This window comes from Hippopotamus amphibius, chromosome 9, assembly GCF_030028045.1.
Source record: "Hippopotamus amphibius kiboko isolate mHipAmp2 chromosome 9, mHipAmp2.hap2, whole genome shotgun sequence".
Lineage (NCBI taxonomy): Eukaryota > Metazoa > Chordata > Mammalia > Artiodactyla > Hippopotamidae > Hippopotamus > Hippopotamus amphibius.
Window position 1 is genome coordinate 137,765,012 of NC_080194.1, and position 26,637 is coordinate 137,791,648.

At 41.4% G+C, this 26,637-nt stretch overlaps 1 protein-coding gene across 1 annotated transcript in view; it reads left to right on the forward strand.

Moving 5' to 3' along the window:
* The first annotated feature begins 20,069 nt into the window (after positions 1-20,069).
* Positions 20,070-26,637, forward strand: part of LOC130861536 (acyl-coenzyme A synthetase ACSM2B, mitochondrial-like) — a 38,514-nt gene continuing 31,946 nt past the window's right edge. The window contains exons 1-2 of the mRNA XM_057750502.1: positions 20,070-20,119; positions 21,566-21,750. Coding sequence (XP_057606485.1) covers positions 21,574-21,750 — 177 coding nt within the window. The 5' untranslated portion in view covers positions 20,070-20,119; positions 21,566-21,573. The remainder of the gene's footprint in view (positions 20,120-21,565; positions 21,751-26,637) is intronic.

Sequence of the window (26,637 nt, forward strand, 5' to 3'; positions counted from 1 at the left end):
CAGAAGCCCAGAAACAGAGAGGGGCGGCTCTGCGCAGCTGCATTATCTGGAAACTGATCCTAGTGCTGCTTACCCGACGCTCAGCACTTCATTCACTCAGGGACCAGTATTTATGGAGAACCCACTCAGTCCTAGGCTTGGGGAATACAAGGATATGCAAAGCCACCAGTCCTTACCTGAGGAGTCTGCTCAGGCTGCCATAACAAGGTACCGTGACTCGGCAGCTTTTATAAAGGAGGTGTATTCCCTCAGTTCTCTGGCCTGTAAATCGCAGATCAAGGTGCTGGCAGGGTTGGCTTCTTTCTAAGGCCTCTGTCCTTGATTTGTAGATGACTGTCTCCTTTGGGTCTTCACGTAGCCCTTCTCTCTGCATGTCTGTGTCCTAATATTCTCTTCTTGTAGGAACACCAGTCATATTAGATTAGGGTCCACCCTTAGGATCTCATTTTAGCTTAATTACCTCTTTAGGTCCCATCTATGAATACAGCTACGTTTGGAGGTAATGGGGGTTAGGACTTCAGCATATAAATTTTAAGGGGACATAATTTACCCTTGTGGACTTTGTAGTCTGATGGAGAGGTTGATATTAACCACAAAAGAATAATGCAAATAAGGCACAGCTGTGATAAATGTCATGCAGCAAAGCAAATGTCACGTTAAAACACAGATGGGGGACAGCTGGAGACGGGGGGAGATTCATGGTATCTGGGGAGACATCTGTAAGGAAGTCCCCCTGTGAGCTGGTATCAGAGGAAAAGTGGAAGTAAACAAAGGAAAGAAATTGGGGCTGAGCTTTCTGAACAAAGGATACAGCGAAGGCCTTGGGGTGGGAAAGACAGGTTTGTGTTTCTAAAAACAGCTCACACTCAGCACAATTCTAAATTTTTTAACTCTCATCCATCCCGTTGGACAGGTACTGAATACTCTCAGTTTACAGATGTGTCGACTGAACTAAAAATGCACACGAGAGCTGTGAGTTTCAGTTTTATTTGAGGACTTACCGAGGACTGTAGCCCGGGGAAAGTCTCTCAGATTGCTCTGAGGAACTGCTCAGAAGAGGCAGTGGGGGCGGGCAGTATATATGTGATTTTGATGAAGCAGTATATGCACATTAAGCGCACATCTTGGTAGAAGGTTGCTGCTACTCACAAGGAACAGGTATCTCAGTTAGTGATTTTAGTGCTTTTCTAAGTATGGGCAGATGCAAGGATCTGAGTTCATAAAAATTCCTCCTGAAATAAATCTAGCTATCTAAGGGTCTGTTGTCTGTTTTCCCAGAGCACAGTGTGCCTCATCCTGAACTTCACTCTCAGTTCCTTTCAGTATGTACTGTAGGTCAGCAACTGCAGAGGCTAATGCTTGATACTTGTAGAACTGGATGGTGGGCAACATTCTTTATTTCACAGATAGAACGGAGAGGTCAAGCAGTCTGCTGAAGCCCACACAGCCAGTATCTCACAGAGATAGAATTCAAACCTAGGTGGTCCAGCTCCAGTGTTCACACATGCTTCACCTTTCACGACTGATTCTGGATGGCCTGGATTAGGAATTTTGTTTTTCTCCTATTCTAGGAGGCTACTGAAAGTTTATGGCAAAGAAATGTACCTCCTAAACTTTCAGCAGTCCTTAAAATGGAAAAAAAAATGTTGTCAAAGTGATTTCCTTGTTCTTTATTTCTTTTGTCTTTATGACATTCCTGGACTGGGGAATTTTGATTTATTACAAAGGTGGAATTTAGAGGACTTTGGTGATCTGCCCAATACCTAACAGAAGGGGGCACCAGAGGCAAGGAAAACACGCAGGTCCAGTTCAACATCACTAGTGCTCTTGAAATGAGGCTTGTAGTCTTACATTGGGCGCTGCTGGAATTCCTAGTGAGCCTCCAAAATGTCAGTTCCCTAACAGCCAGGGGCTTGAATGGAAATGACACCTGGGGAAGTGGCACCTACCATCTCTGTCATCGTGGTTACACTGCTTTCTTCTCTAAGCCTCAGCTGCCTTGCCTGCAGGGCTGATGCTCTCTGGACTCCCCTCCTCTATGCCCTGGGCTGAACCAGTCTGTTCTCCAGCTGCAATCAGAGCTCGCCACCCAGGGGCCTTTTTTCAGACTTCAGTCAGAACTAGGCAAAGATAAGAAAGTATGGGGGACACTCGGTTCCTCTCCCCTTAGACCCCCTCAGCCCCACAATACACTGTACTCTGCAGCCAGCTCTTCCACAGTCACCTCAGACCAGTTCAGCTCCAAAAAGTAAAAACAAACCTCTCTGCTGCGTTACCATAGGGAGCCACCAGCACACTCAGACCCAGAAATCACTGGTAGTGACAGCAGTTGTTGCTGGAAGGGGGACCCCTTCCAGGGCCCGAGAGGGGGCTCATGTCTAATACTCAGAAATGAATTGTCCAAGGAGACACACATGCTGACAAAACAGGACACTTTATTGGGAAGGGGTGCCCGGGGGGAACGCAGGAGGGTAAGGGAACCCAGGAGGACAGCTCTGCCATGTGGCTCATAATCTTGGGTTTTATGGTAATGAGTTAGTTTCCGGGTTGTCTCTGGCCAATCATTCTTTTTTTTTTTTTTAGCTGTTTTGGCCAATCATTCTGACTTAGGGTCCTTTCTGGTGTTGTGCGGATCTCTCAGCCAAGATGGACTCCAGCAAGGATGATTCTGGAGGTGGGTAGGACGTGCGGACTGGTGTCTCCTTTTGACCTTTCCCGAATTGTTCTGGTTGGTGGTGGCTTGTTAGTTCTGTGTTCCTTACCAGGACTTCCTGTTGTAAAATAACTCATGCAAATTCTTACTGTCTTTGCCTGGCCAGGGTGGGCACTTTCAGTCTGTGTTTCCCCTAACAACTCCCGCCGAGAGACTTCATACTCAAGATACTTCTTGGGAATTGGGGCTGAGGTCTCTTTCTTCTGTAATTACTTCCTGCTGAGAGTGGGTATAGTCCTGCCTAGCAGAGTAGAAGTCTCTCTCCACCTGATCTAAATTGAGGTATTATGTGCCCCAAACCAGCATTCACCCTTGTTGGTAACAAGAAGTTAGCCTGGACTTCCTAGGTGGCGCAGTGGTAAAGAATCCGCCTGCCAATGCAGGAGACACAGGTTCGAGCCCTGCCCTGGGAAGATTCCACATGCCACGGAGCAACTAAGCCCGTGTGCCACAACTATTGAGCCTGTGCTCTAGAGCCTGTGAGCCACAACTACTGAGCCCATGTGCCGCAACTATTGAAGCTCATGTGCCTAGGGCCTGTGTTCCACAACAAGAGAAGCCACTGCAATGAGAAGCCTGCACACCGCAATGAAGAGTAGCCCCCGCTCGCAGCAACTAGAGAAAGCCTGTGTGCAGCAATGAAGACCCAATGCAGCCAATAAATAAAATAAATAAATTTATAAAAAAAAAAAAAAAGAAGTTAGCCTGAAACTGTTGAACCCTGTCGGAGATGAAACAGACAGAGGCCAAAGAGGAGGCCAAACAGGTGGTCATCACTGGGCCCAGAAAAGGCAAAATTTGGGGTGAGGGCTGCAGGATGTGCAACTTTCTTCTGATTGGTTAGTGGTGAGGTAACAGGGTCATGTTCCAGGAACCTTGCGCTCAGCAAGTTACCATCCTCCCCTTAGGTAGGGCCCCCAGTTCTGCAGAAGAACTCAAAGATGTTGTCATGTATATTCCTTGAGGAGGAACCAGGACCCTGCCCCAGGGCTGCAACACCACTTACTTCTCCTCCCTTGTTTCTGCATCCCCTCCCTTCTCTGATTAGCAACTGCTTGAATCTGCCCTTTGGAATTCAGAGAAGGTCAAGGAGGCTGAATGAAGCCTATATCCTATAAACAAGAAACAGGGGACACAGAAAGGATTTGTATTCCGGAGGCTTACAGAGTCCTGTTCGGTTTTAATTCAGGAAATGTGTGACAGGGGCTCTGGCCACTTCCTGCTAAAATGGGGCATAATCCTGCCTCCATCTGGAGAATAGTCACTGAATTGGAAATATTTCTGAGTTCTAAGTCCTGGATCTGAGTTTAGTATGATTAAAATCTCAATTCCTTGATCTGCCATTTTAGTGTAACAGGCCCAATTAAAAGTAGTTGGAAGAGTGACAACTGGAATTTTAATAGGAAAATAAATCTCACTTATTTTCAGGAGAATAAGCCTGGAACCCAGTCAGGACCTGGCACTTCAGGGGAGACTTGTAGCCAGGTAGTCAGTTGTCTAGTTTTATCTAAATAGGTTTTAACTTTTATGTGATATTAACACATAGATAACAGGTGCTATTGGTCATCATATATGTGTCTTCTTTATATTAATATCTGATCTAAAGCAATTTTATTGCCTAAAAATTTAATAGTTATAAGAGGAGACCTTTAAAAAGTAAGGTTGCAGTTACCAAGTGTCAGCAGACATTGTTTTAAGAATGGCTGGTGGCATCTAATTCTGACACAGCTCAGGAAACTCAAGTTCTTAGCAATACAGGACTTGTCTGAAATCACACCCATAGTGTCATCTAGTTATTTCATTGGAGGTCTGAACCATAGCTACTCCATTCTGACTTTAATTGTAATTTTCTCCTTAGTAGCCAAAGCAGGTATCACAGTTAATGATGTCAGTGTTTCTCTAGGTATGAGAAGATGCAGGACTTTGGGCTCACAAAACCTTCTCCTGAAAATATCTAACTGTCTGAAGGCCCATTCTGCCAGGTTTTCCCAGAGCACAGAATGCCTCATTCCTGATCTCTACCCTGAATTCATTTTGGGGGATGTTGGAGGTCAGCGGCTCCAGTAGCCACAGACTTAATCCTTGCAGAAGCAGATGGCAAGTGTCAACTTTCAGTTGGCAGGCCCCCATCATTGTCATAAATTTGACCATGGTTTGGGGGATATTTCATGACCATTTCATCCCACAATGCTAGGAAAGCTCATTGCCAGGTCTGGCGAAGTTTTTGCTGACAGGCCACTCAATGGGCTGTTACTGGACTAGGCCTTATTAACAGTAGCCAAAAATCTCTAGACCACCTGTCTCACTAGTCTCTTATGGTCCAGGAAAATATTCCCTCTTGTCGCCTCTTCTCATATCTAGAGTTACGCTATTACCATCATTGATCTCATGTTGGAACTATATACCGTCATTTTATCAGAGGCTCAGTCACACGTTTGGTAATGTGAGAAATAATAATTTTGTAAAACAGGCAAAATAAAAAATAACATAGCTAGCAGTATTAGTCCTTAGTATGATTTAATTGTCCCCAGTGTAAGGGAGCCTTTAAATTTAAATTATCATAGCCTGGTGTTAATCTCCTGGTTGCAGATCATGAAGCATCTGATCTTTATTCAAAGACTGATTACAATGTTAGGCTTCAGAAACAGAGTGTTTTTCTGACAACTTAAATTTTCTGACAATGTAACATAAAAGCAAGGAACTATCTAGGAAGTGGGTCATGGTAAACACAGACCTTAGGTGACAAAGCTAGAATCTAATATTCAGTGAAACATATATTTATTTATTTCCTCATTTTTACCAAGTACAGCCAAGAGTAATTCGTTTCTAAAATAAGTGGTCCATTGACCACATAGTTTCTTCCACATTGACTCTGGTATAATTCCTCAGAAGGAGTCTCAGATTAAATTTCCAAAAGGCCTCTCAAGGTTGAGAAAGCCATATCAAAGACCTGCCATCAGATTTTGCCTAGGTGGGTTTCTCTCTTCTAGAGGTCCCCAAAATATCAAGATTCCTATACATGCCAGGAGACAGTCTTTCTCATTTGACTGGTAAGGTTGCTCAGAACCCACCCATGAGTCTCCCATGTTTGAAGGGAACAGACAGCAAGAAAAGAAAAATACCTGTTTTACTCACAGAGGTATAATTTACCAAACTGTTATAAATAATAACCAACTTAAGACAAAGTGCTGCCCTATATGGGGAAAACACAGATCAAAACCCAGTAACATTTCAGACAAAACCCATAGAATTATAACTATATTCACAAGTTCATTTCATAACCAATCATCTTCTTAACTTTTTATGAAGCCATCAGGTCTTCCCTTAGGATTTTTTTTTCCTTACCCAGTTCCCCAGTATAACCTGAGATTTATCAGAACACAACAATAACTGTCTACAAATCACAGAAAGACTTAAAAAGTCACAGTTAATCATTTGATCACAATGGGATTGACAAAAGAAACTTAGTTATTGTTGTGATGTGCAATGTAGCTAGAATTATGACTGATTAACATTTTACTAGGACATACTAGATTCTTAGGAATTCCATGTAATTTCTAGAATATCTATATTAGTGATATTTACCATACAATGTAATCTAAGAAGATTTATTACTCATTTGACAACACTTCCCATGTAATTTGACATACCAAATGAACCTAATTAGTTTAATATTTCTCTTTGGGATGTTTTAGGGGCACTTTGAAGCATCCCAAAGTTAGCTAGAGGTTCAAAGGACTTCATTAGAATTTGAGTCAGGAAGTTTTGTCAAAAAAATATCAAAAAATGTTTAGAACACTCAGTCAGATAAGATCACAGGTCACTGTGAAACAATAGTTATTCACTTAGCCAAAGTAGCAATGAAAGATTTCAAAGGCAAATACAGAACAGATCACTTAAAAGGTAAAGAAACTTGAAATCTGTTATCAAATGCAGTTCAACATTTTAAGAAATCTTGTCCTCTTAAGAGAAAGAAAAGCCAAATTCAAGTTTTGCACCCACTTACTTTTAAAATTCATTTACTCAAATTTATTTTAACCTTAGTCAATCCTGACTATGCACAAAACTTTTTCCTCAGGGTCCACTTTCCACAACTTCCTGTATCACTTTCTATATCTCTTATTTTATTTTCCCATCTAGAAATAGCCACCTGTAAGTCAGATGTACTTCCTTTTCTCTTAATAAAATATGATTCCATTCCTCATGACTTCTTTACTGAAAACACACATCCCATTTTCCTTCAGTAACCATGAACTATTCTTTATGTTAGCATTTTGTAGATTGGTGAACATAAATACCAGTGCTAACTTCTAAAAACATTTGCTTGCTTTAGAGAACATGGCACCAAACATACTCATTAATAGTCCAAATTACCTTTAAGTTTCTCTGTAACTGGAAGCCAGTGTTCAGTAATTAATGTTTTAGTATCATTTTATTTGGGAATACCTAGCTATTCAATAAGCTTCCATCACTTAATTTAGCACAATTCTAGAGCATCAAGTTACCAGAATCTGGAGAGACTATTTTAGATAGACATTCCTAAAGCATGATTATTCTTAATAGAATTTATCTAAAAGCTCTTACCTCATTTACATTTTCTTTCCTTAAAATTTTCTTCACATCAAGTTACTTTCCTTGCTGACATATTTGTAACAAATATAATATCTTATTTAACTTCTATTAAACCTAAGTACAATAAAAGTGTTATACTTAATGATGATGATGCTAAAGATGTCTGTATTAATTAGAACAACAAACTTAAGTACTAATACCAGGTACTAATTTAATAGTGAATATTTCCCAGTTCACATGAACTGAAATTCATTTAGCTTAATTTCTCTTGTGTTTAGAATTGTTTGATTTGTAAGCACTACTTTTCTTTAAACTAATTAAATAGAGCTCATTTACAAATTGACCTCAGCAATATTATCCAAAGACCAAGACGCATATCAAGACATACATATATCCAGGCAGACACAACAAGAGATGTAACTTTGTTTTCTAAACTTAGTCATGAATCAAATAACACAATATACAACTCACTAGTTTATAAATAACAGTTGGAATGAGAAAAATTTTGAAGGCTTCTTCCTGTTTTTCCCCCATTCTCAGGAATTAGAGGTGGTCTAGATAAGATAAGTGTTCCTGAGAGCACTGGTGTCAAGGCACAGGGAGAGAAAATCAAGATCTCCTAGTAGGACTTGTGTCCTCAGAGTCAGAATTCTGAAAAGATGTTTGATCAAGCTTGCTTTTACTAACTGTATATGCAAAAGAACCAACTTTGGATTTTTCAAGAGTTTTACCTAGACCAACTTTCTCTAGAGTCTAAACAAAATGGTGGCCTCATAATGTTATCCTATTTCACAAGGCAAAAGGGCCATCACAAATCACAACACAGAACACAAAGTATAAACACCCACAGGCCCGGCCATCCTAATCAGACACTCCCTTAAATGCCAGATTGCAGTCTCTCAGAAAACCTCCTACAGAGACACAGGACTTGAGATTGAGTACTAACAGAGTATACAGAAATATCTCAGGTCTTCAAAGATTTCAAAGTGAGGGTAGGAGGCCAGTTAAGAAGGGAAGGAGGGGGGACAAAAGGGGTGGCTTTATAGACATCTGTTGCCATCTACAGATGCCCAGGCATTATAGAACTTTCCCCTGGGCTCCCAGGAAGGAAGGATGGGACCTACCAGAAACCAGGTACCAGACCAGAACCAGAATTCGAGTTCTCTGCCTATTGGAGGTGATCAGGCTCTGATCCTCAAGTCATGGTGAGGCCCTTCAACCAGGCTTCTGTGTCCAGGACCAGGATAGAAGAAAAAAAGGGTAGGATAGGAGGGGTTAGTGAGGAAAGAGAGAGGGGAAAGAGTCAATAAAGTCTCTTGTTCCTTACCTGGTCAGGGCACTCTGGCCAGTCATTACTTTAGGATGAGACCAGGAACAAAAGGGTCCCAGTTGGGGCCACTGGGTCTGGTCCATTGGCAGGTGAGCTGGTGTCTGAGTACCCCAAGTGGTCAGGATGTCAGTCATAGTAAAGAAGAGGTCCCACCAGAGTTGCCATTTGTTGCAGGAAGGGAGACCTCTTCCAGGGCCTGAGAGTGGACTCTTGTCTAACACTTGGAAGTGAATTGTCTGAGTAGACAGAAGTGCTGACAAAGAAAGAGACCTTATTGGGGTGAGCAGGAGGATGAGGGAACCCAGGAGGACTGCTCTGCCACATGGCTCACAGTCTCGGGTTTTGTGGTGATGGGATCTGTTTCCGGGTTGTCTCTGGACAATCATTCAAACTTAGGGTCCTTTCCAGTGGCACACGCATCTCTTAGCCAAGATGGACTCCATCGAGGAGGATTCTGGGAGGTGGGTAGGACATGTGGGCTGGAGTCTCCTTTTGACCTTTCCTGTATTCTTCCAGTTGGTGGTGGCTTATTAGTTCCATGTTCCTTACCAGGATTTCCTGTTGTAAAATAACTCATGCAAATCATTACTGTCTTTGCCTGGCCAAGGTGGGCAGTTTCAGTCTGTTTCTCATAACACAATGACAAGTGCTGTTACTTTATTGGCAATTTATTCCATGCCAGGCATTGTGCTGGGGCTCTGCTGAAATTCTCACCTCAACCTTTACTCATTCCCCTTCTACTGTCAGCATTGTAGCTCTAGCCACACATCATGTGTGCTGGAAATCAACTCACCTTTTGAAGAAAATATCTAAACCGTAAGCAATATAATATGCATTATGAGAGGAGTCTGTAGTTCTGTTAACTTTTTCTAATGTATATCAAAATAATCATGAATATGAAAACTGCTCATCTAAAATCACCCCTCCAAAACTCACTTTGGGGGAAACTGATCTGATCCAATTCAAACTATTGTAAGAAGAAAGTATTATAAGAAGAGAGAAAAATAAAAGTATTATACTCTGTTAAGAAGAAAGTATTATAATCTCTATTTAACAGATAAAAAGACTGAAGCCCAGTGGAAAGTTGCATAGCAGCCCCTCCCTGGGTCTCCACCCCTTTTCCTCTCAGGAATTGGGAGACTCTGACAAGACCCTTTCCAAACTTCCCAGTGGGAAAACAATATTTTAAAGCTCTTGCTAAGAACAAAATTCAACCAGGTACATTTTAAGATCTAATTGGCTTTATTCAATGATTTATGAACAGGGCAGCATCTCATTTAGCAACCTGGAGGGTGCTCCCAGGGTTTCATGATATAGAAGTTTTTTTATAGGAAGAATGGTGGGGCAAGGGAGCTATTAGCAAAAGAAAAAATGGTTATTTTTAGGCCAGGACATCTTTTGGTGGAGAAGGAAAGGCAAGGACAAGGGTTTTATCATGCATATGCCTCTTCTTCCTCTGAGGTTAAAGAGGGCCCAGATTTACCTCATTGGTGCTGATAAGAAAATTACAAACTGGTTCATTAAGATTACATTTCTGGTGAAGGCTGAAACTGCAATTAGGTCAGGTATTAATTTTAGGTTTGGTATCATAGCTTTAACACAAATGACACCATTTGGGGCCTGTGGTTTTTTTCTTTAACAGTGTCTTTCTCCCTCTCAGACTCTACCCCTGTCCTTTTGCTACTGAACTTCCCTTTGTTCTTCAGATTTGCCTCTTCCTAGCCTGAGAGCTTAACTCTACATGGGGCTCAGCTTTTAAATTCATTTCTTTTGCAAAGGTCCCTTAGACCCCTGAGAAATGGAATATTTCCTGCCATATCAGTAAACAAAGGATGTCACAATCATCAGTGATTGCAGCCACCACCAGAAGGTGAGCTGGTGAGCCCTGAGAGAACTCAGGATGTGAAAACACAGGATACTGGCCCCAGATAACTGAGGTGCATATCAAAGGAATGATTTCAGTAAGCCCAGACTCTTGCATCTTCCCATAGGTAGAAAAGCACAAATTCCTTAAATTGGGATATCTGGTTTTCTTTAATTTACAATAATCTTTTGACATTCAGACTACCTGTCCTTTGTTGAAAGTTTCTATGTAATGTGTCTCCTCCACCTCGCCTCCTCAGAGCAATTCTCTCAGGATTACTTGAGGTGCTGCCTCCTAGTCTTTTAGTTCTAAAAATTCCCACTGAATAAAACAACCCTCAACTTTTAGGATGTGAATATATTTTTTTAGTTGACACCCCCAACTTGGGAGTCTTTGGGGGATCCCAGGACACCCTACCTAACCCGGTGGTGGCAGAAATAATGGAGATATTGAGTGGGCTGGCTTTGATGGGCTACTGTCAGAATGTAACAGGGAAGACCAAAATCAGACTCCATGTTGTATCTGTTTCTTTGACTTTAACCTCTGCTTGCTTTTTGTTGCTTTTGTTATTTTAAGCACACATAATGGCCTGCCCCAGGGAGCCCTGCCCCTCTGCCTGAATGTTAAACTCAAATGCCTTTGTTTAGCTCACAGGGAGGCAATCTGATCCTGCCCAGCTGTGAATGGCTGCAGAAAAGAAGAAATTAATACATTCCCTCCCTGGTGCTGGCCAACCCAGGCAAAACTAATGGCCTTTTTACTTTACTTCCTCACCTCCTTCCCCTCTCTATTCTATAAAAGAAGCTGGTATCCAGACCCCAATAAGATGGTTTTGGGGGGACCCCAGTATACCTTCTTCTTGGTCTACTGGCTTTCTGAATAAAGTCATATTTCTTGCCTCAACACTTCATCTCCCGATTTATTGTCCTGTCATGCAGAGAGCAGAATAAGCTTGGACTCAGTAAAAAATTTGGCTTAGCTGTCCAGAGGCCTTGCTCCTTGTGGCTAGCTGACCACAGTCATGAAATATTGGGGCAAGGCCCTAGCAGATACCAGGATCATTTATCCTGAGGATCCTCCCTTTAAAATTCCCTGAAGCAGCACTAGCTTGGCAGTTGAAGCAAGGAAATGACAAACTTCTACAAGTTGATAGACTTGATTTTGGAGGGTAAGTTGCTCCAGTGTGCACATGGGAACATATTTCCCCCTCAGTTGGGGCTTTTCCTTTAGGAAAAGCCAATTTGCAAAAGCCAATTTTGTTAGTTGAGGTACCCCACTGGAGAGGGGAGTTGTTGTTGTACTCTACCTGATTTGGAAACCAGTTCATTGGTTTGTGTTTTGTTTTGCTCTTGTGTGCATTGATGTTGGAATTTGTTTGCCATTTTTGTGTTAGAATTTGTTTGTGTCTTTTGTGTTTTGGTATTATCAAACTTATACAACTGGGAAATACTCCATCTATCCTGAATAAGAGCCCTTTGGGGTGTGTGTTAGATAAATGGGAAAAACATAGCCATGAGCCTATGACTAAGAAAGACATTATATATACTATTGTAATCAGGTGTGAGTCCAATTTTTGTTAGGATCAGAAGAGCAATGGCCCCTGAATGGCTCACTCAATTATTATACGATCTCACAGTTAGAAGTATTTTGCAAAAGAGCAGGGCAAAGAGATGAGATTCCCCGTGTAGAAGCACTTATGCTATTACATCAGGAGGAAAAGAAGTTAGAAGTCTGCCACCTTATGGTGCAGCAGTCTGAAAGGAAACCCAAGGGAGAACCTCTTCTACAAGGGGAAGAGGGAGGAAATGAGGGTGGGGACATGTTACTTCAAAATCTAAACCCTCCTCTGGCCTATCCAGCTCCCCCACTGGCTGAACAGGCTGCACTGGCAGTTGTTCCAACTGCCTGCCCCCCACTGCCCCCAGTGCTGCCAACATATTCACTCCTGTCATGGCCCCCTGTTTCTCCTACCTATGGGGATTAAATAGAAGTTCCTATGTTAAGCCCTGGAGCACAGGGATCTGTTTACTATTACCATTTAAGATCCTACAAGGCACCCAATTTGGACTGGGAGCCACTTCCACAGCAGGGCAATTTCCCTTGCACTGATATCCCGTAAGAGGCCAGGGGACTCCCTTGGACTTGAGGCATCCAGTTCTAACTTCTTCACAGGAGACCTGGGTAACTTTGACAGTGGGGAAAAAAATAATTGACTTTCTTATAGATACCACTCCCCAAACCTTCCCTATTTATCTTAAGAGGCTTGTAAGAATTAAACAAAGGGGGAAAAAAGTCATCCTAGGAGAAGTTTGCCTGTATCTTTGAGATGAAAATGTCCTATTTGGTCTTCTCAGGAACTCTAATCTCTGTCATCTTTTTAAAATGCTAATTTTGAAAAGAGGGTAAGGTACTTTAGAAATAGACTTGCCAAGGGTAAATAGAAATCCTATGTCTTTCCTGTAAATATTTAGTCATCTAGACAAGTGAGCTTGATTTGTTCCATCTGCCAGGAACCTAATTTTAATCCAACCTCTTTTGTATACTGATGGGTTTTACATTACTGTACCTGACTCAGGGCTGAAATTTTGAAATGAGAACTATGAAGTCTCTCTGTTTGTTTGTGTGTTTGCATGTGTCTTTGTCTTTGGATAATATTGCTGAGGTTGATTTGTGGATGAGCTCTGTTTAATTGGCTTAAAGAAAAGTAAGCACTTACAAACCAAACAATTCTAAATATAAGGGAAATTGAGCTAAATGAATTTCAATTTCATGTGAACTGGGAAATATTCAGTATTAAATTAATACCTGATATTAATGTTTAAGTTTGTTGACCTAATTAATATAGACATGTCTTTAGAGCCATCAACATTAAGTATAATACTTTCACTGCACCTAGGTTTAATAGAAGTTAAATGAAATCTTGTTATATCTGTTGCAAATTTGTCAGCAAGAAAAATAACTTGATATGATGAAACTGTAAAGTAAATGTAAATGAGATAAGAGCCTTTAGGTAAACTCTATTGGAATAATTGTGTTCTGAAAATCATCTAAAATACTTTCTCCAGATTTTGGTAACTATTATTGCCTCTTGGTTTTCATTAGAAATTAAGATTTTTAAGAGTCAGGGATTCTAATTTAAGTATATAATTGAAGCTACTGAAAATAATATAGCATTTCAGAATGGTAGAATGTGCATTTTCAGTTAAGAAGGTACGGGACATGAAATTACATTTTACTGAGAAAGTTTTATACATGGTCAGGATTAACTAAATTTAGATTAAAGTTAACTAAATTGATTTTGTGAAATAGGCAAATAGAGGATTGGATTTTGATCTCTCTCTCTGTTAGAAGCATTCCTTTTTGATTACAGATTGTGTGAGTTTCTGTGCCCTTAGTTAACCTGTATTTGTTTTATTTTGATCATTTTGTGACTTTGGCTAAATGAATAAGTATTGTTTCACAGTGACCTATGATCATGTTGTTTTTTTTTTTAAACCTTTTTGATATTTTTAACAAATTTCCTGAATATCAAAATCTGACTGAAGTTTTTTTAGCCTCCAGCTGACTCTGGGATACTTTGAAAGAACTCCTCTGAGACATCTCAGAGAGGAATGTCAAACTAAGTTTACTTGGTATGTTAAATTACTTCAAAAACATTGTCAAGTGATTGGAGATGAACCTTAGGTTACAGTTTATGGATAAATGTCATTAATGTAGATATTCTAAAATTTATATGGAATCCATAACATCTGATACGTCCTGGTATGCTATCAATCATAATTCTGTTCTAAAATATTATGTCACAGAAATATCCAAGTTTCCTGCTAACTGCATTGTACTCAAACATTTAACCATGCTATTTTAAGTTTTGTCCTGATGCTTTTACAAAATGAAGACTTTCAAGAAGACTAATAAAAGGGAACTTTTTAACAGATATAAATTTCTGATAGCCTTTAGATAATATCACTGGACTGGGTAACAAATGACAAAACTAGTGGAAAGCCTGATTACTTCATCTAATCAACAGGAATTAATTACATGGGACTGAATGCACTGGTCAATATGATTTATAACTTTATGACTTGGGGAATATACTGGCTGTAATCTTTGTTTTTCAGAAAAAAAACTTTTTCTCTTATGTTTTGAGCTACAACAAGTTGATAAAGTATGCCTTTGTGAACAACGACAAAATATTTATCTTTTTATCTCTACCTGATCCTGCCAGAATTTGGCCCCTCCAGCTGGCTCTCCTGTGGACTTGATATCTTATTGCAACTGGATTACAGCTAGTTATGCTAATCATTGTTTTAATTTTTCTTTGTTTCCAAATGGTTTGTGCTGTACTATGGCTTTTTCAGTGTTACTAGCTGCATTACTTACATCCTGTCTATTTCATAAGATTATTGTCTCTTACAGTACCTAGTGGGTAAACAGGCCTCCAACAAAACTTCTATGGCTAAGCATCTTGAGGAAATAGATCATTTATAACATAATTGTAATAGTGTGATTCTAGGTATGGGAAGAAGCAACATGGGAAAATGTCTCCTGGATCATAACAGACTAGTTAGAGGATCCAGAGAATCTTTAATTGTCAATAGGGCTTAATCTGAAAATTAGCACCTGGAATAGCATATCAAGGATTTTTGTATGATCTGTAATGAGCCTCCCAGTGCCATGGGACAAAATCTGATTATGAAATGTTCCCCAAATATTGGTCAAACTCCTGACTAAGAAGGGAAGATCTGAGAAATAGAATATTTCCCACCATATCACTCATAAGCAATTACAACCCTCCAATGTGAGCTGGTGAGCCCTGAGGAAACTCAGGATGTGAAAATACAGGATACTGACCCCAGATAGCTGAGGCGCATATCAAAGGAATGATTTCAGTGAGCCCAGACTCTTGTATCTTACAAGAGTACATAGGAAAGTGCTAAATTCCTTAACTTGAGATGCTGCCTCCTGGGTTTGAAGTCCAAAACAAAGCAAAAAAAATTCCCGCTGAATAAAACATAACTCTCAACTTTTCGGTTGTGAATATTTTCAAGTCTACAGGTTCAAAGTAGACACTTCCCAGAGAGAAAAAGAAGACAAATCGCAACATTTGGAACACTGGCACCAATTGTGGACATTCCCAGAAAGATTCATCTGACAAGACATAGTGAGAAACAGAAGGTTTGTCACCGCTTTTCCACAAGATTGTGGAGTGGACAGTGACAGTGGGGAACTGTAATGGGAAGAGCAAAACTGGACTCCATGCTGGATCTGTTTCTTGGACGTTAACCTTTGCTTTTTGCTGCTTTTGTTATTATTAGCACACATGGTGGCCTGCCTCAGGGAACCCTGCCCCACTGCCTGAATGTTAAACTCAAGTGCCCCTGTTCAGCTCACAGGGAGGCAATCTGATCCTGCCCACCTGTGAATGGCTGCAGAAAAGAAGAAATTAACGCATCCCCTTCCCAGTGCTGACCCACCCAGGCAAAACTAATGGTCTTTTTACTTTACTTCCTCACCTCCTCCCCCTCTCTGTTCTATAAAAGGAACTTGCATCCAGACCCTGATAAGATGTTTTTTGGGGGAACCCAGTCTGCCTTCTTCTTGGTCTGCTGGATTTCTGAATAAAGTCATTATTCCTTGTCTCAATACCTTGTCTCCTGATTTAATGGCCTGTCGTGCAGTGGGCAGAGTGAGCTTGGACTTGGTAACAAGAACATAGCCCTGTTTTTTCCTCCTGCCACTGACATTCAATGCCACTATGTCTTATCTCTTCCTCACCCAAAGGAATGTATATCCTTAGGCATATCCCTTATCTTTTTATTCCTTCTCAAGCCTCATTTTCAAGTATTAAAATGTTTAGTCCAAACTAAATCACACTTAAATCCTGTTTAGAGCTTCTCCTCTTCCCCAACCCTGCCTTACCCAAGGCAGGTGTTGTGTTTTTGTTATACTTCATCAGTCTGTGTTTTTCTTTATAGCCCTTATTTATTCATCCAGAAATTTACTGAGCACCTACTTGGTGCTAGATGCTAGATCCAGGGTTCTTGAACTAAATCAATCAACAATCAACAAAACAGACAAAGAGCTCTGTCTTTATGTAGCTTAGATTCTAAAGGAAAGAGACAGATAAAAGATAATATGTAAGTAAATTCTATAATATGATAGAAAGTGATGGGTATTAAGGAAAAAATAGTACTGTGTAAATGTGGGAAGGGAGAACCAGTTCAGAGGTGGATGGAGATTTGAAGTAGGTGGTCAAGGTAACAAAGAAGATGACAATAATCTTTGGCAAAGATTTGAAGGAGGAGGAGGGGTTATCCATAGATACATGAGGGAAGTAGTCTGAGGAGAAACAGCAAGTGCAAATGTCCTGAGACAGAACGGGCCTTCAAGGAACAGTAATGAGGCCAGTGGCTGTTTTGCAGTGAGTGAGTGGTAAATGAACAGGACATCAAGCCAGAGGATGGGAGTCTGTGTGGAGAACATATGGGGCCTTGGATGGTCTGGTAAACACTTTGACATTTCTTTTGCATGAAATTGGGATTCACTGGTAGGTGCTGAGTAGAGGTGTGACCTATCTGACCTCTGACCTACCCTTAACAGTATCTAGAATGAACTTAATCATTTTACATGTTATTAGCTGTCTCACCTCCACACTGGGAGGCATCTGTCTTTGTTACCTCTGTGTCCCTCTGAGAGGAGCAGTTGCTAAATGTTTGTTGACTAATATTTTTTGACTAAACGGGGCAGATATTTCCAGTGAAGACAGTGTTTCATGCCTTATCCTGGTAAACTTGGCTCCAGAACGTCTAAACAGAATGATCCTGTAGGTCCTTTTGCTTCCATTTCTGGGAGGACAAATGCATTTTTCTTAGGTCTCCTTCCATTTGTGGGACCCTACTTACTGCTCCCAGGAACAGAACCCTCATTCTTCAAATCTGCTGCATCCATGTGATCAGCAGGAAGGTTAATGACCCCAAGACCCGTGCCAGGCTGCTGTGTGAGTTTAAGTCCAAAAACCCTCCCCCCCATCTAAATCTCTCCTATTGTGACTTACTAAGGGCTTACTATGTGCTATGCATTCGGTTTATTTTTTAACTATTAAAAGTTTTAAGTAAATAAAAATTCATATTTGAATGAGTTAAAAAAAAAAAGCAACCCACTTTGACCTATTTCAAAGTCAAACTAGCTTCCCATTCCAGAAGCAGATGATACTAGAGGTTCTGTAAACATGTTCATGTGCTGGGCGCTCAATGTGCATTATCAAGTTCAATCCTCACAGTCCCAAGAGGTATTTTATACTTATCCCCCATTTTTAGATGAGAAGAGGCTCAAGGAGAGGAGAGGGTAACATAACTTCTTCAAGAGCACACAGTTCAGTAGCCGGGGAACCCAAATTTGAATCTAGACAAACTTCAGGTCCCTGGTCCTTAACCATGAGTTCTACTGTATAGTCATGAATGAAGAGATTGCCAACCACTGGAGCTAAAGAACCAGAGGGTATTTGTACATGGAAGAGGGGGTGACTGGTACAGAAGAAAGCACAAATCCAGTTTCAGGAAGAGAGGCATTTAAGGCACTGAGAACAGCAGTGAGCAGGAACAGATGGGATGAGGTGAAGTCTGCACCCCTTCCCCAGTCCACGGCAGTAAATGAGGCATAGGTGAGGGGCCTCAATGTCTCTGCTAGACACCCAAAATGGAGTGGGGAGCCTTAAAAAGGAGAGAAAGCAACAGGAAGAATCCCTGCACATTTCAGGACTCCTGGTAGACCCAGAGAGAGCTTGCAATTCTCAGGAGACTCCAAGCACTGACCAGGAGGTAATTCTTATGTCTTGTCACCAAATTCCTTCAGAAAGCCTCATCTCCCTTTCCAAGCAGATTCAACTATTTCTTAAATAGAGCCTTAGTTGGGGTAGCAACTCAGGGTTCTTCGTCTACAAGATCCAGGTCTCCACTCTCAGGCATTCTCCTACTCTTTGTGGCAAATAGGTCAAAATAAAGGGAATGACTAGGAAGAAGGAAAGGTCTTGTCCAGCTGTCCTCATGGTCTTGGTGCTCCGAAGCCTCTCTGTCAGTAGGTAGTGAGAGGGCACGGAGCAATGACAGTAAAAGAGATTTACAACAGACGCTGGGGAGAACTTCCTGGAAGAGAGTTGAGTCTCATGATTGTGTGATTCTGAGACATTTAGAAATACCTGTTGCAAACGTATTTAAGAAAGGATTAATACCTTCAGGACTGGAGGAGCTAGGTGGTGGAATTCTATCAATTTTTCCAGAAAGGGTATGATATTCTTCCCAGGACACAGCTGCTGCTCTACATAAACAGGTTTCTCAGTCGTATTATTTCTAGGGTTGCACAGAAAAAAGCAAATTGTTTCGGGTATCGTCTCCAGGTGTATCTCTTCTCTTCTCTCCCCAGAACTTGGACCATAGCTCCTCTGTTTTTCCTAGATGTCCCTTGAAGTGGGTTTCTGTCACTTGTGCCCTCAGCAATTAGTCATTGCCAGGTACCTGGCACCCTCATCTTGCCCCTGGCCTATGAGCCTCTGACACAGTCATCTGTATTTAGGGAGTTCCCATCCCTGCCTGTAGTGGGGCTCCTTTAGTGGATGGGAGGTTGGTGGCCAGCACATTGAAGGAATAACTCTCTAAGAGCAGGCACAGGGTACAGGGGAGCAGGTGGGGAAGCCCTGTGGCATCAGGGGCTCTTTCCCCATCAGAAAGGATACAGGAGCCAAGGTGGCCTGAGATACTTTTCCTTTTGGTGGATGTTCCTGGGAAACCATCTCTTTCAGCAGCTCAGAGCCCTCTGATTTTCAGCTCTAGTCTCGGGGCCTGAGGATCCACAGCACATCAGCAGCACGGGCATGAGTCACCCTTTCGGAAGCTAGGGTTCCAGGCCTGAGAGTGATTTTTGTGCGGTTTTAAGCAAGTTACTGTTCCACTCGGAGTTTTTATATTGTCCACTCTGTGATCTGGAAAGGTCCTTGTTTTTCTGACCCTCTGACTCAAACAGAGCTGCATAAGGGCTAACATTCACTGAGATGGACAAGGTGGCAGGCAGGGGGGGCATGGCTCACTGAGAGGGAGAAGATCACGTGCTCAGCTCTGGACAAAGCAAGTGCGACAGGCCAGTTAGACATCCAAGGAGAGAGGTCAAGCCAATTAGGGTGCAGGAGAGAGATCCATGCTGGAGACATATGTGTGATCTTTCTAAAGACAGTTGTGTTTCAAGCTGCGATACTGCACGAGATCATGTATGGAGTGAGTGTGAATAAAGATGAGGAGAAATCATGAAAAGAGATGGAGAGTAAAAGGGAAATCAGGGGAAGGAAAGGACTAAAGGAAGTGACAGGTCAGGATGTACATCAAGCTCATGTGAGCTCTGATTTTCTCTTCCTGGTTGGAGCATACACCTGCTGTCAGTCTTGTGCATAAATCTCCTTTTGGCCCCAAGGCCATAGGGCTGTGCAATCCATAACACACAGCTAGGAGGACTGATGTTACCCCAAGTTTGGCTCAGGGGTTGTCCAGTTAATGATTAGCTGTGCCCTATTTGAAGGCTGCAGGGGTTCTGGAGCTGTCTGATAGGAGGGAGTAGACTCAGAGATCTCCAGAGACATTCTGAAAGGACTTGGCAGGTGAGCACATTGTGAGGGATGGACAGATGGGGGTCATGCCTCATGATGGCACTGAGCAATTTTTAGAAGTCAGGGCTAGCAAAGGAGTGATGAGCCCCAGGGAAGAGCAGTCTGCAGCTTCTAGGGGCTGAGAAAAGGCTGCCAGGTCTTAGTGAGGAGGCAGCAGTGGGCAAAGGAAAAAGGAGTGTTTAGCACAGCAAAAGGGTGGGACGGGGGTGGCTGGGAGAATGGCTCTCACAGTGGGATGGGAGTTGTGTGGTGGTCAGGAAGGAAGCCTCTCCGAGGAGGTAAGGCCGGAAGAATAAGGAAGAGCCAGCTATGGAGAGAGAGAGGTATCAGCAAGTAGAAAGGCAATAAATATTCCTCCTTAGGAGCTGGTAAGGAAATCTTCATTCCTTTTAGAAAATAGGAGAAAAAGCACAAGTGTCAGAGACCTTAAGCATCCCAACTGCTGCTGCCCACACAATGGGAAGTGCGATTCTGGCCTGTTGGTGGGACTCCTGGCTAGATTCCTTGAGTCAAAATTCATTAGACTTAAATTCTGCAATCTCCATTAAGGTACACATGCTAGAACCCAGAGACCAGTAGCCTTTGAACTACTTTTCCTGGAGCCAATGCAGAGATAGAAATGATAATCACAACAGTTATAATTTCTAAAGTAATTCAGTGTGTGAGGTCCTGTGTGCTAATTGCATAGTATTAGCTATTATCTAATACTAGCAGTCATACTATGACTGAAGATATCTCAGTCAAGGACCAGTTGAAGGAAATAGATGCTACTTGTATTAGTCAGTGTTTGCTACAATAACAAGCATCCCAAATATCTCAGGTGCTCATAACCATGTATATCTTTCCCTTGAGTCTGGGGATTGTCTGTGGCTGTGCTGGGCTCAGACCAACTCCACGTGTGTTCTGGAACCCAGGCTGGAGAGAGGCTCCTCTGGGATGTGCTATTCTCATGGCAGAGGGCAGAAATGCAAGAGTCTCACCAACCACAAAATTGCATCCACTCATATCACATTGACCAAAGCATACATTATGGACAAGCCAAAGTCAATGAGAGATGCATACACACTTTTCTCCAGCATACACTGGGTGAGTCATGTGAAAACGAATAAGGACATACACAATTCTACTACAGGGAGCTGTTGGTAACAACAGTTCTGTCTGCCACACCACTGTGTTTTAAGCACCAAGGGATTTGTTACATGGAATTGGGTGCCCACAAAGCTGTCAGAGGTACTAAAGAAACAGAATTTAGAGTGGTTATTGTGCTTTCAGAGGATGACACATCAGAAGGTGACTGAGATGGATGCTGACTGACAGTTCACTCATGACCACAACAAATTAATTTCTGGAAGAACCCTGTAAGGTTGGAATGAATCTCCTCAAGCAACTGATGGGTCTACAGGAAAAACTCACCTCTGTCTTTTCTTTCCTTCACAGGTTTGAAAATGCATTGGCTGCAGAAACTCCAGGGGCTTTGCATCCTATGGAGGACTCAGATGTCCAATCACACTGTCCGCATTCATAGCAGGCAACTGGCATCACTGCAGTGGGGTCACCAGGAAGTTCCTGCCAAATTTAACTTTGCTAGTGATGTGATAGATCACTGGGCTCACATGGAGAAGGTAAGAGGGTGGAAAAGAGGCACAGAGTTGGAAAATTTGGTTGAGTTCACTAATTTATCCATTCATTCAGTAAATCTATATTGAGCACTTTTTATGTGTCAGACACTATGATGAGCTATGAATGATATGTCCATCTCTCATGAAGGTGGCATAGGGTGGGAGTGAGAGAATGTGGGCTTGGCAGAAAGAAGGGCCCAGGAGGCTTGTGCAAGGTTAAGCAATCTGGGAACCACCCCCAGGCAGCTGATACAGAGCTGGTTTGCACATACTGCACGTGCTCTGCTGTGACCTCCCACGGTGAAACAAGGACTAGTGGGTTGGAGTCATAGAGGACATAGATTTGGGTTTAATAAAAGAAAATCAGCATTCTCTTATTAAACTAGCACCAACCAAAGACTGAGTTAGTCTTCTCAGAAAGCTACGTGTCCTTATAATTAGGGATACGCAAGTAGGATGACTATTAGGCAAGGACTGTTAAAAGGACCCCAACATGAGACATCAGAGAAAGAGAGTGAAGCAAAAATTCCTAAATTTCCTTTCCTGTGCTGGACTTCTAGAATTCTACCCCATTCATTGCTGATCCTGCCAATGCCTTTACCTGAGTTCTGTGCACCGTTATGTAGGATGAGAGCATTCATCCTGGCTAGGGTAGCAGAAGAGGTGGATCTCTTAACATGAGCTTAAAAGGGTGGCACTCAAAGGGAGTCATAATCGTGATGCTGTGAGTCCAAACACCATGACACAACTTCAGCAAAGAGACTGTAGATGCCAGGCATCTAGGCTGAAGATAGCCCATGGTGCAGGACTCTCTTAAAAAAAAATTGATAAACATTTTAATATTGAAAATTTTCAAATAAAAATGAAGATTTCTGACTTTTAAAGTTTACCTCCTTGGAATAACAAAGGAGGTCTTTACTACCATGACTCAACATCCTGACTCCATAAAATTAGTGATTTAATAAATCAGCTACATAAATATCAAAAAACCTTTCCATTGATACATAACACTGTAAGCAAAATTTAAAAACTAATGACAATCAGGAGAAAAATATTCAATTCATAACACAGCAAACAGTTAATATCCCTAATGTAAAAAGAGCTCCTAGAAATCAAGAATAAAAAGAGGCAAACAAAAATAGAAGTGGGCAAAAATATAAACAGTTCACAGAAAAGTGAACTCACATGGTCCTTAAGTATAAGAAAAAATGCTCAATCTCACTTATAGCAACAGTAATGAAAATTAAAACTTCACTGAAATAGTATTTTTTACCTACCAGTTTAAATTAAAAAGTTTGTTTACAACATGGCTATTACCCCATCAGCATCAATGCCGTCAGCATCTCTTTTCCCCACTAATCTGTCAGCAGAGTGAGGGAAGTGAACATGTCTTTCTTCTTTCCAAATAAGCCCTAGTGCCAAACAGAGTATGTTAATACATTTGTGATCACTGAACATACACACACATACACACACACACTCACACACAGGGTTTTACAGAACTGAATTAATCTTCTAGATACCTTTGAATCACTTACATTTTATATTGTGAGCAATTTCCAAAGTCATAACAATTTCTTCCTATAGACCACCTCTTATTGGTTGCATAATATTCCATTGCATAACTGTTCCATAATCTCATCATTTCCCAATTTGGATTTTTTTCCCCTTTTCTCTGCATAAATAATGCATCAATAAACATCTTTGCACAAAAAAAAAAAAAAAGTTTGTTTACATACTCTGTTGACAAGCCTATGAGGAAATAGACACTCTCACATGTTACTGGTCAAAGTGCAAGATGGGACAACTCATAAAGAGAGGAATTTTGAAATATCGAATACAATTACAAATAAATTTTCTCTTTGACTTTGCATTAGTGTTCTCAAACTATGATATGGAGACCCTGAGGATTCCTCAGACTCTTTCCAGAGGAATATGTGAAAGCAAAACTATTTCAAAGCAAAACTAAGACAAACTGGAACCCTTGTGCAACACTGCTGGGAATGTAAAATGGTACAGCCGTTGTGGAAAACAATATGGCATTTCCTCAAAAAATTAAAGATAGAGTTACTATATAATCCAGTAATTCCACTGTTGTGTATGTACCCCAAAGAATTGAAAGCAGGGTTTTAAAGAGATGTTTATACACCCACATTCATAGTGGTATTATTCACAATAGCCAAAATGTAGGAACAACCCAATGTCTATCAGTGGATTAGTGTATGAATAAAATCGGCGTATCCACACAATGGCTTTTAAGAAGAATGAAATTCTGATATATGGTACACCCTAGGTGAACCTTGTGGACATCATGTTAAGTGAAATAAACCAACCACAAGATGAATCACATGACACCTCATATCATGTGATTCCATGTATATGAGGTACCTAGAGTGGTCAAAGTCACAGAAGACAGAAAATAGAATGATAATTACTAGGGGCTGGGAGTGGGGGTCTAGGGAGTCATTGCATAATGGGTACCGAGCTTCAGTTTTAGATTACGAAAAAGTTCTGGAGATGAATGATGGTTGTGGTGGCACATAAATGTACTTAATGCCACCAAACTGCATACTTAAAAAATGGCTAAAGTGGTCAATTTTATGTTATGTATTTTTTACCACGATAAAAAAGGAAACAAAAATAAATACATAGAGATAGAGAGATAAACAAATAATTCTAAGATAATATTTGTCTTTTCATTCTCATTCTCTCACAAGTATACTGTGGCATTTTCCAGAGACTACAACAAAGTAAATACAGAAAGATCAGAGAATCCAAAGACTTACACTAAGGAAGAAATGAAAGCGATTTGCAGAAATGTAAAATGATGCCACTCGTCTCGTTATTTCGTTTGTTTGTTTTGGAAAGTATACATACCTCTTCAATAAAACATACCTTATTTGTGGTAATATATAATGGGTTTATTACTGTTATATTTAAAAGCACACATTTATAAAATTTCTGAGTTTAATTTCTAATATAATAAATATTGAGAGATAGAACCCATATAAATAAAAACTCTTTAGGGATATAATACTTTTTTGTTTTTAAAGCTCTTTATTGGAGTATAATTGCTTTACATTGTTGTGCCAGTTTTTGCTGTACAACAAAGTGAATCAGCTGTATTTACACATATATCCCCACATTCCTTCCCTCCCGCAACTCCCTCCCACCCTCTGTATCCCAACCCTCTAAGTCATCACCCATCATCCAGTTGATCTCCCTGTGTTATGCAGCAACTTCCCACTAGCTATCTATTGCAATACTTCTTAAGAGTGTACAGGAGTCCTGGGATCAAAAAGCTTACTGGAGAAAAAGATGGCGGCGAAGCAGAGGGACGTGGAATGCATCCCTCTCCACAGATGCATTGGGAATGCACCAAAAGACTCAATAATTCCCGCAGAGAACCAGCTGAACACGAGCAGACAACCTCGGACACCAGAAAGGACCGCAAGGAGCCCAACATAACCAGTAGGGAGGCATCTACAATGTCTCAAAGAGGGTGAAGCGGTGGAGCTGTGGCAGACGGGAGGGAGTGAGAAACCCACGGAGGGTCCACACGGCAGCTCAGTGTTCCCAGACCGAGACATTGATCCACAGCTGAACAGAGGGTCCAGGAGTGGGAGCGTGGGAACCAGAGAGCTGGTTCAGGGTGAGAAACATTGTTGCCAGTAAGGTGACAGACAGAGAGGACAGGAGGGAAGAGGTCCACGGCGAGGAGTGCCTGCCCCTGAGAGCTGCCAGGCCATGATGGCGGCTGGATGCTGCGGGCTCATGGGCAGCAGGGAGGAGCCGCGTGCATAGCCTCTCTCTCTCTTTCGGTGCCTCTGCAACAGGCAGTGGAGAGACGCCCTGTGGGCCACCTAAGGCGCTCAGGGATAACAAGGACCCTCAGGCACTCAGGCGGGGCTAGATTAAAACCCCTTGTTACAAAGGGAGTCCAACTCGAGGATGGAAGATGCCTTAGAGGACTGGGGCGGGGAGGGTGGGGGGGACTCAAGGGAGGGGGAGTCAAGGAAGGGAGGGAATACGGGGATACGTGTATAAAAACAGATGTTTGAACCTGGTGTACCCCCCCCAAAAAATTAAAAAAATAATAAAAAAAAAAAACCCTTGGAACACCAGCAGCAGGGAGGCTGCCGAGAAAGAAAAAAAGAAAAAAAAAACCTGAGAGAGGCCCAACTCTGAGACTTTCTGTTTACACCTGAGCCACCAGCATCCCTCTGCAACAGGCACCTCCAAGCCCGACAGAAACAACAGTGCGCCACTGCTCACTCACTCCCAGGGAAAGGAGCCACTATTGTACCCTCTCCCTCCCCACACACCACCGCTTACAGACAAACAATAAAGGAAGCGCTGCTGGTCACTGAATAATATAAAAAAACCCAAGGCGAGTAGAAGGACACTTACAGCTGAGACTCTAAGGAAACAGAAATATTAGTATCAATCCTATTGAACTGGTCCATTCTGGGATCAGTTCTGGATTTTTTTTTCTTTATTAATTACTATCTTAGTCCTAAGGATCTACAGGTTTTATTACATAATTTTTTAATGCTATTTTTTATTCTATTTTTATTTTTTTGCTTTTTTATATACTTCTATTTCTAGCTAAGTTTTTGGTAGTATGGACAATATATCTCTCATAATTTCCTTTCATCCCTATCTTTTATACATTTCTACTCCTTTCTTTTTATTTGCATATTTCCAATCACACTATGCTCTTCTGTTCCCCTTTCTTCCATCCATTTTTAGTTTATTTTATCTTAACATACTTATAAGCAACACTATTGATCTGCTCAGACTCCTTGCTCTATTCTCCAGATGACACGCTGCCTTGGTATTTAATATTAGGTTTTGTCTTTATCTTAGTTCTTAGTACAATTGTCTAAT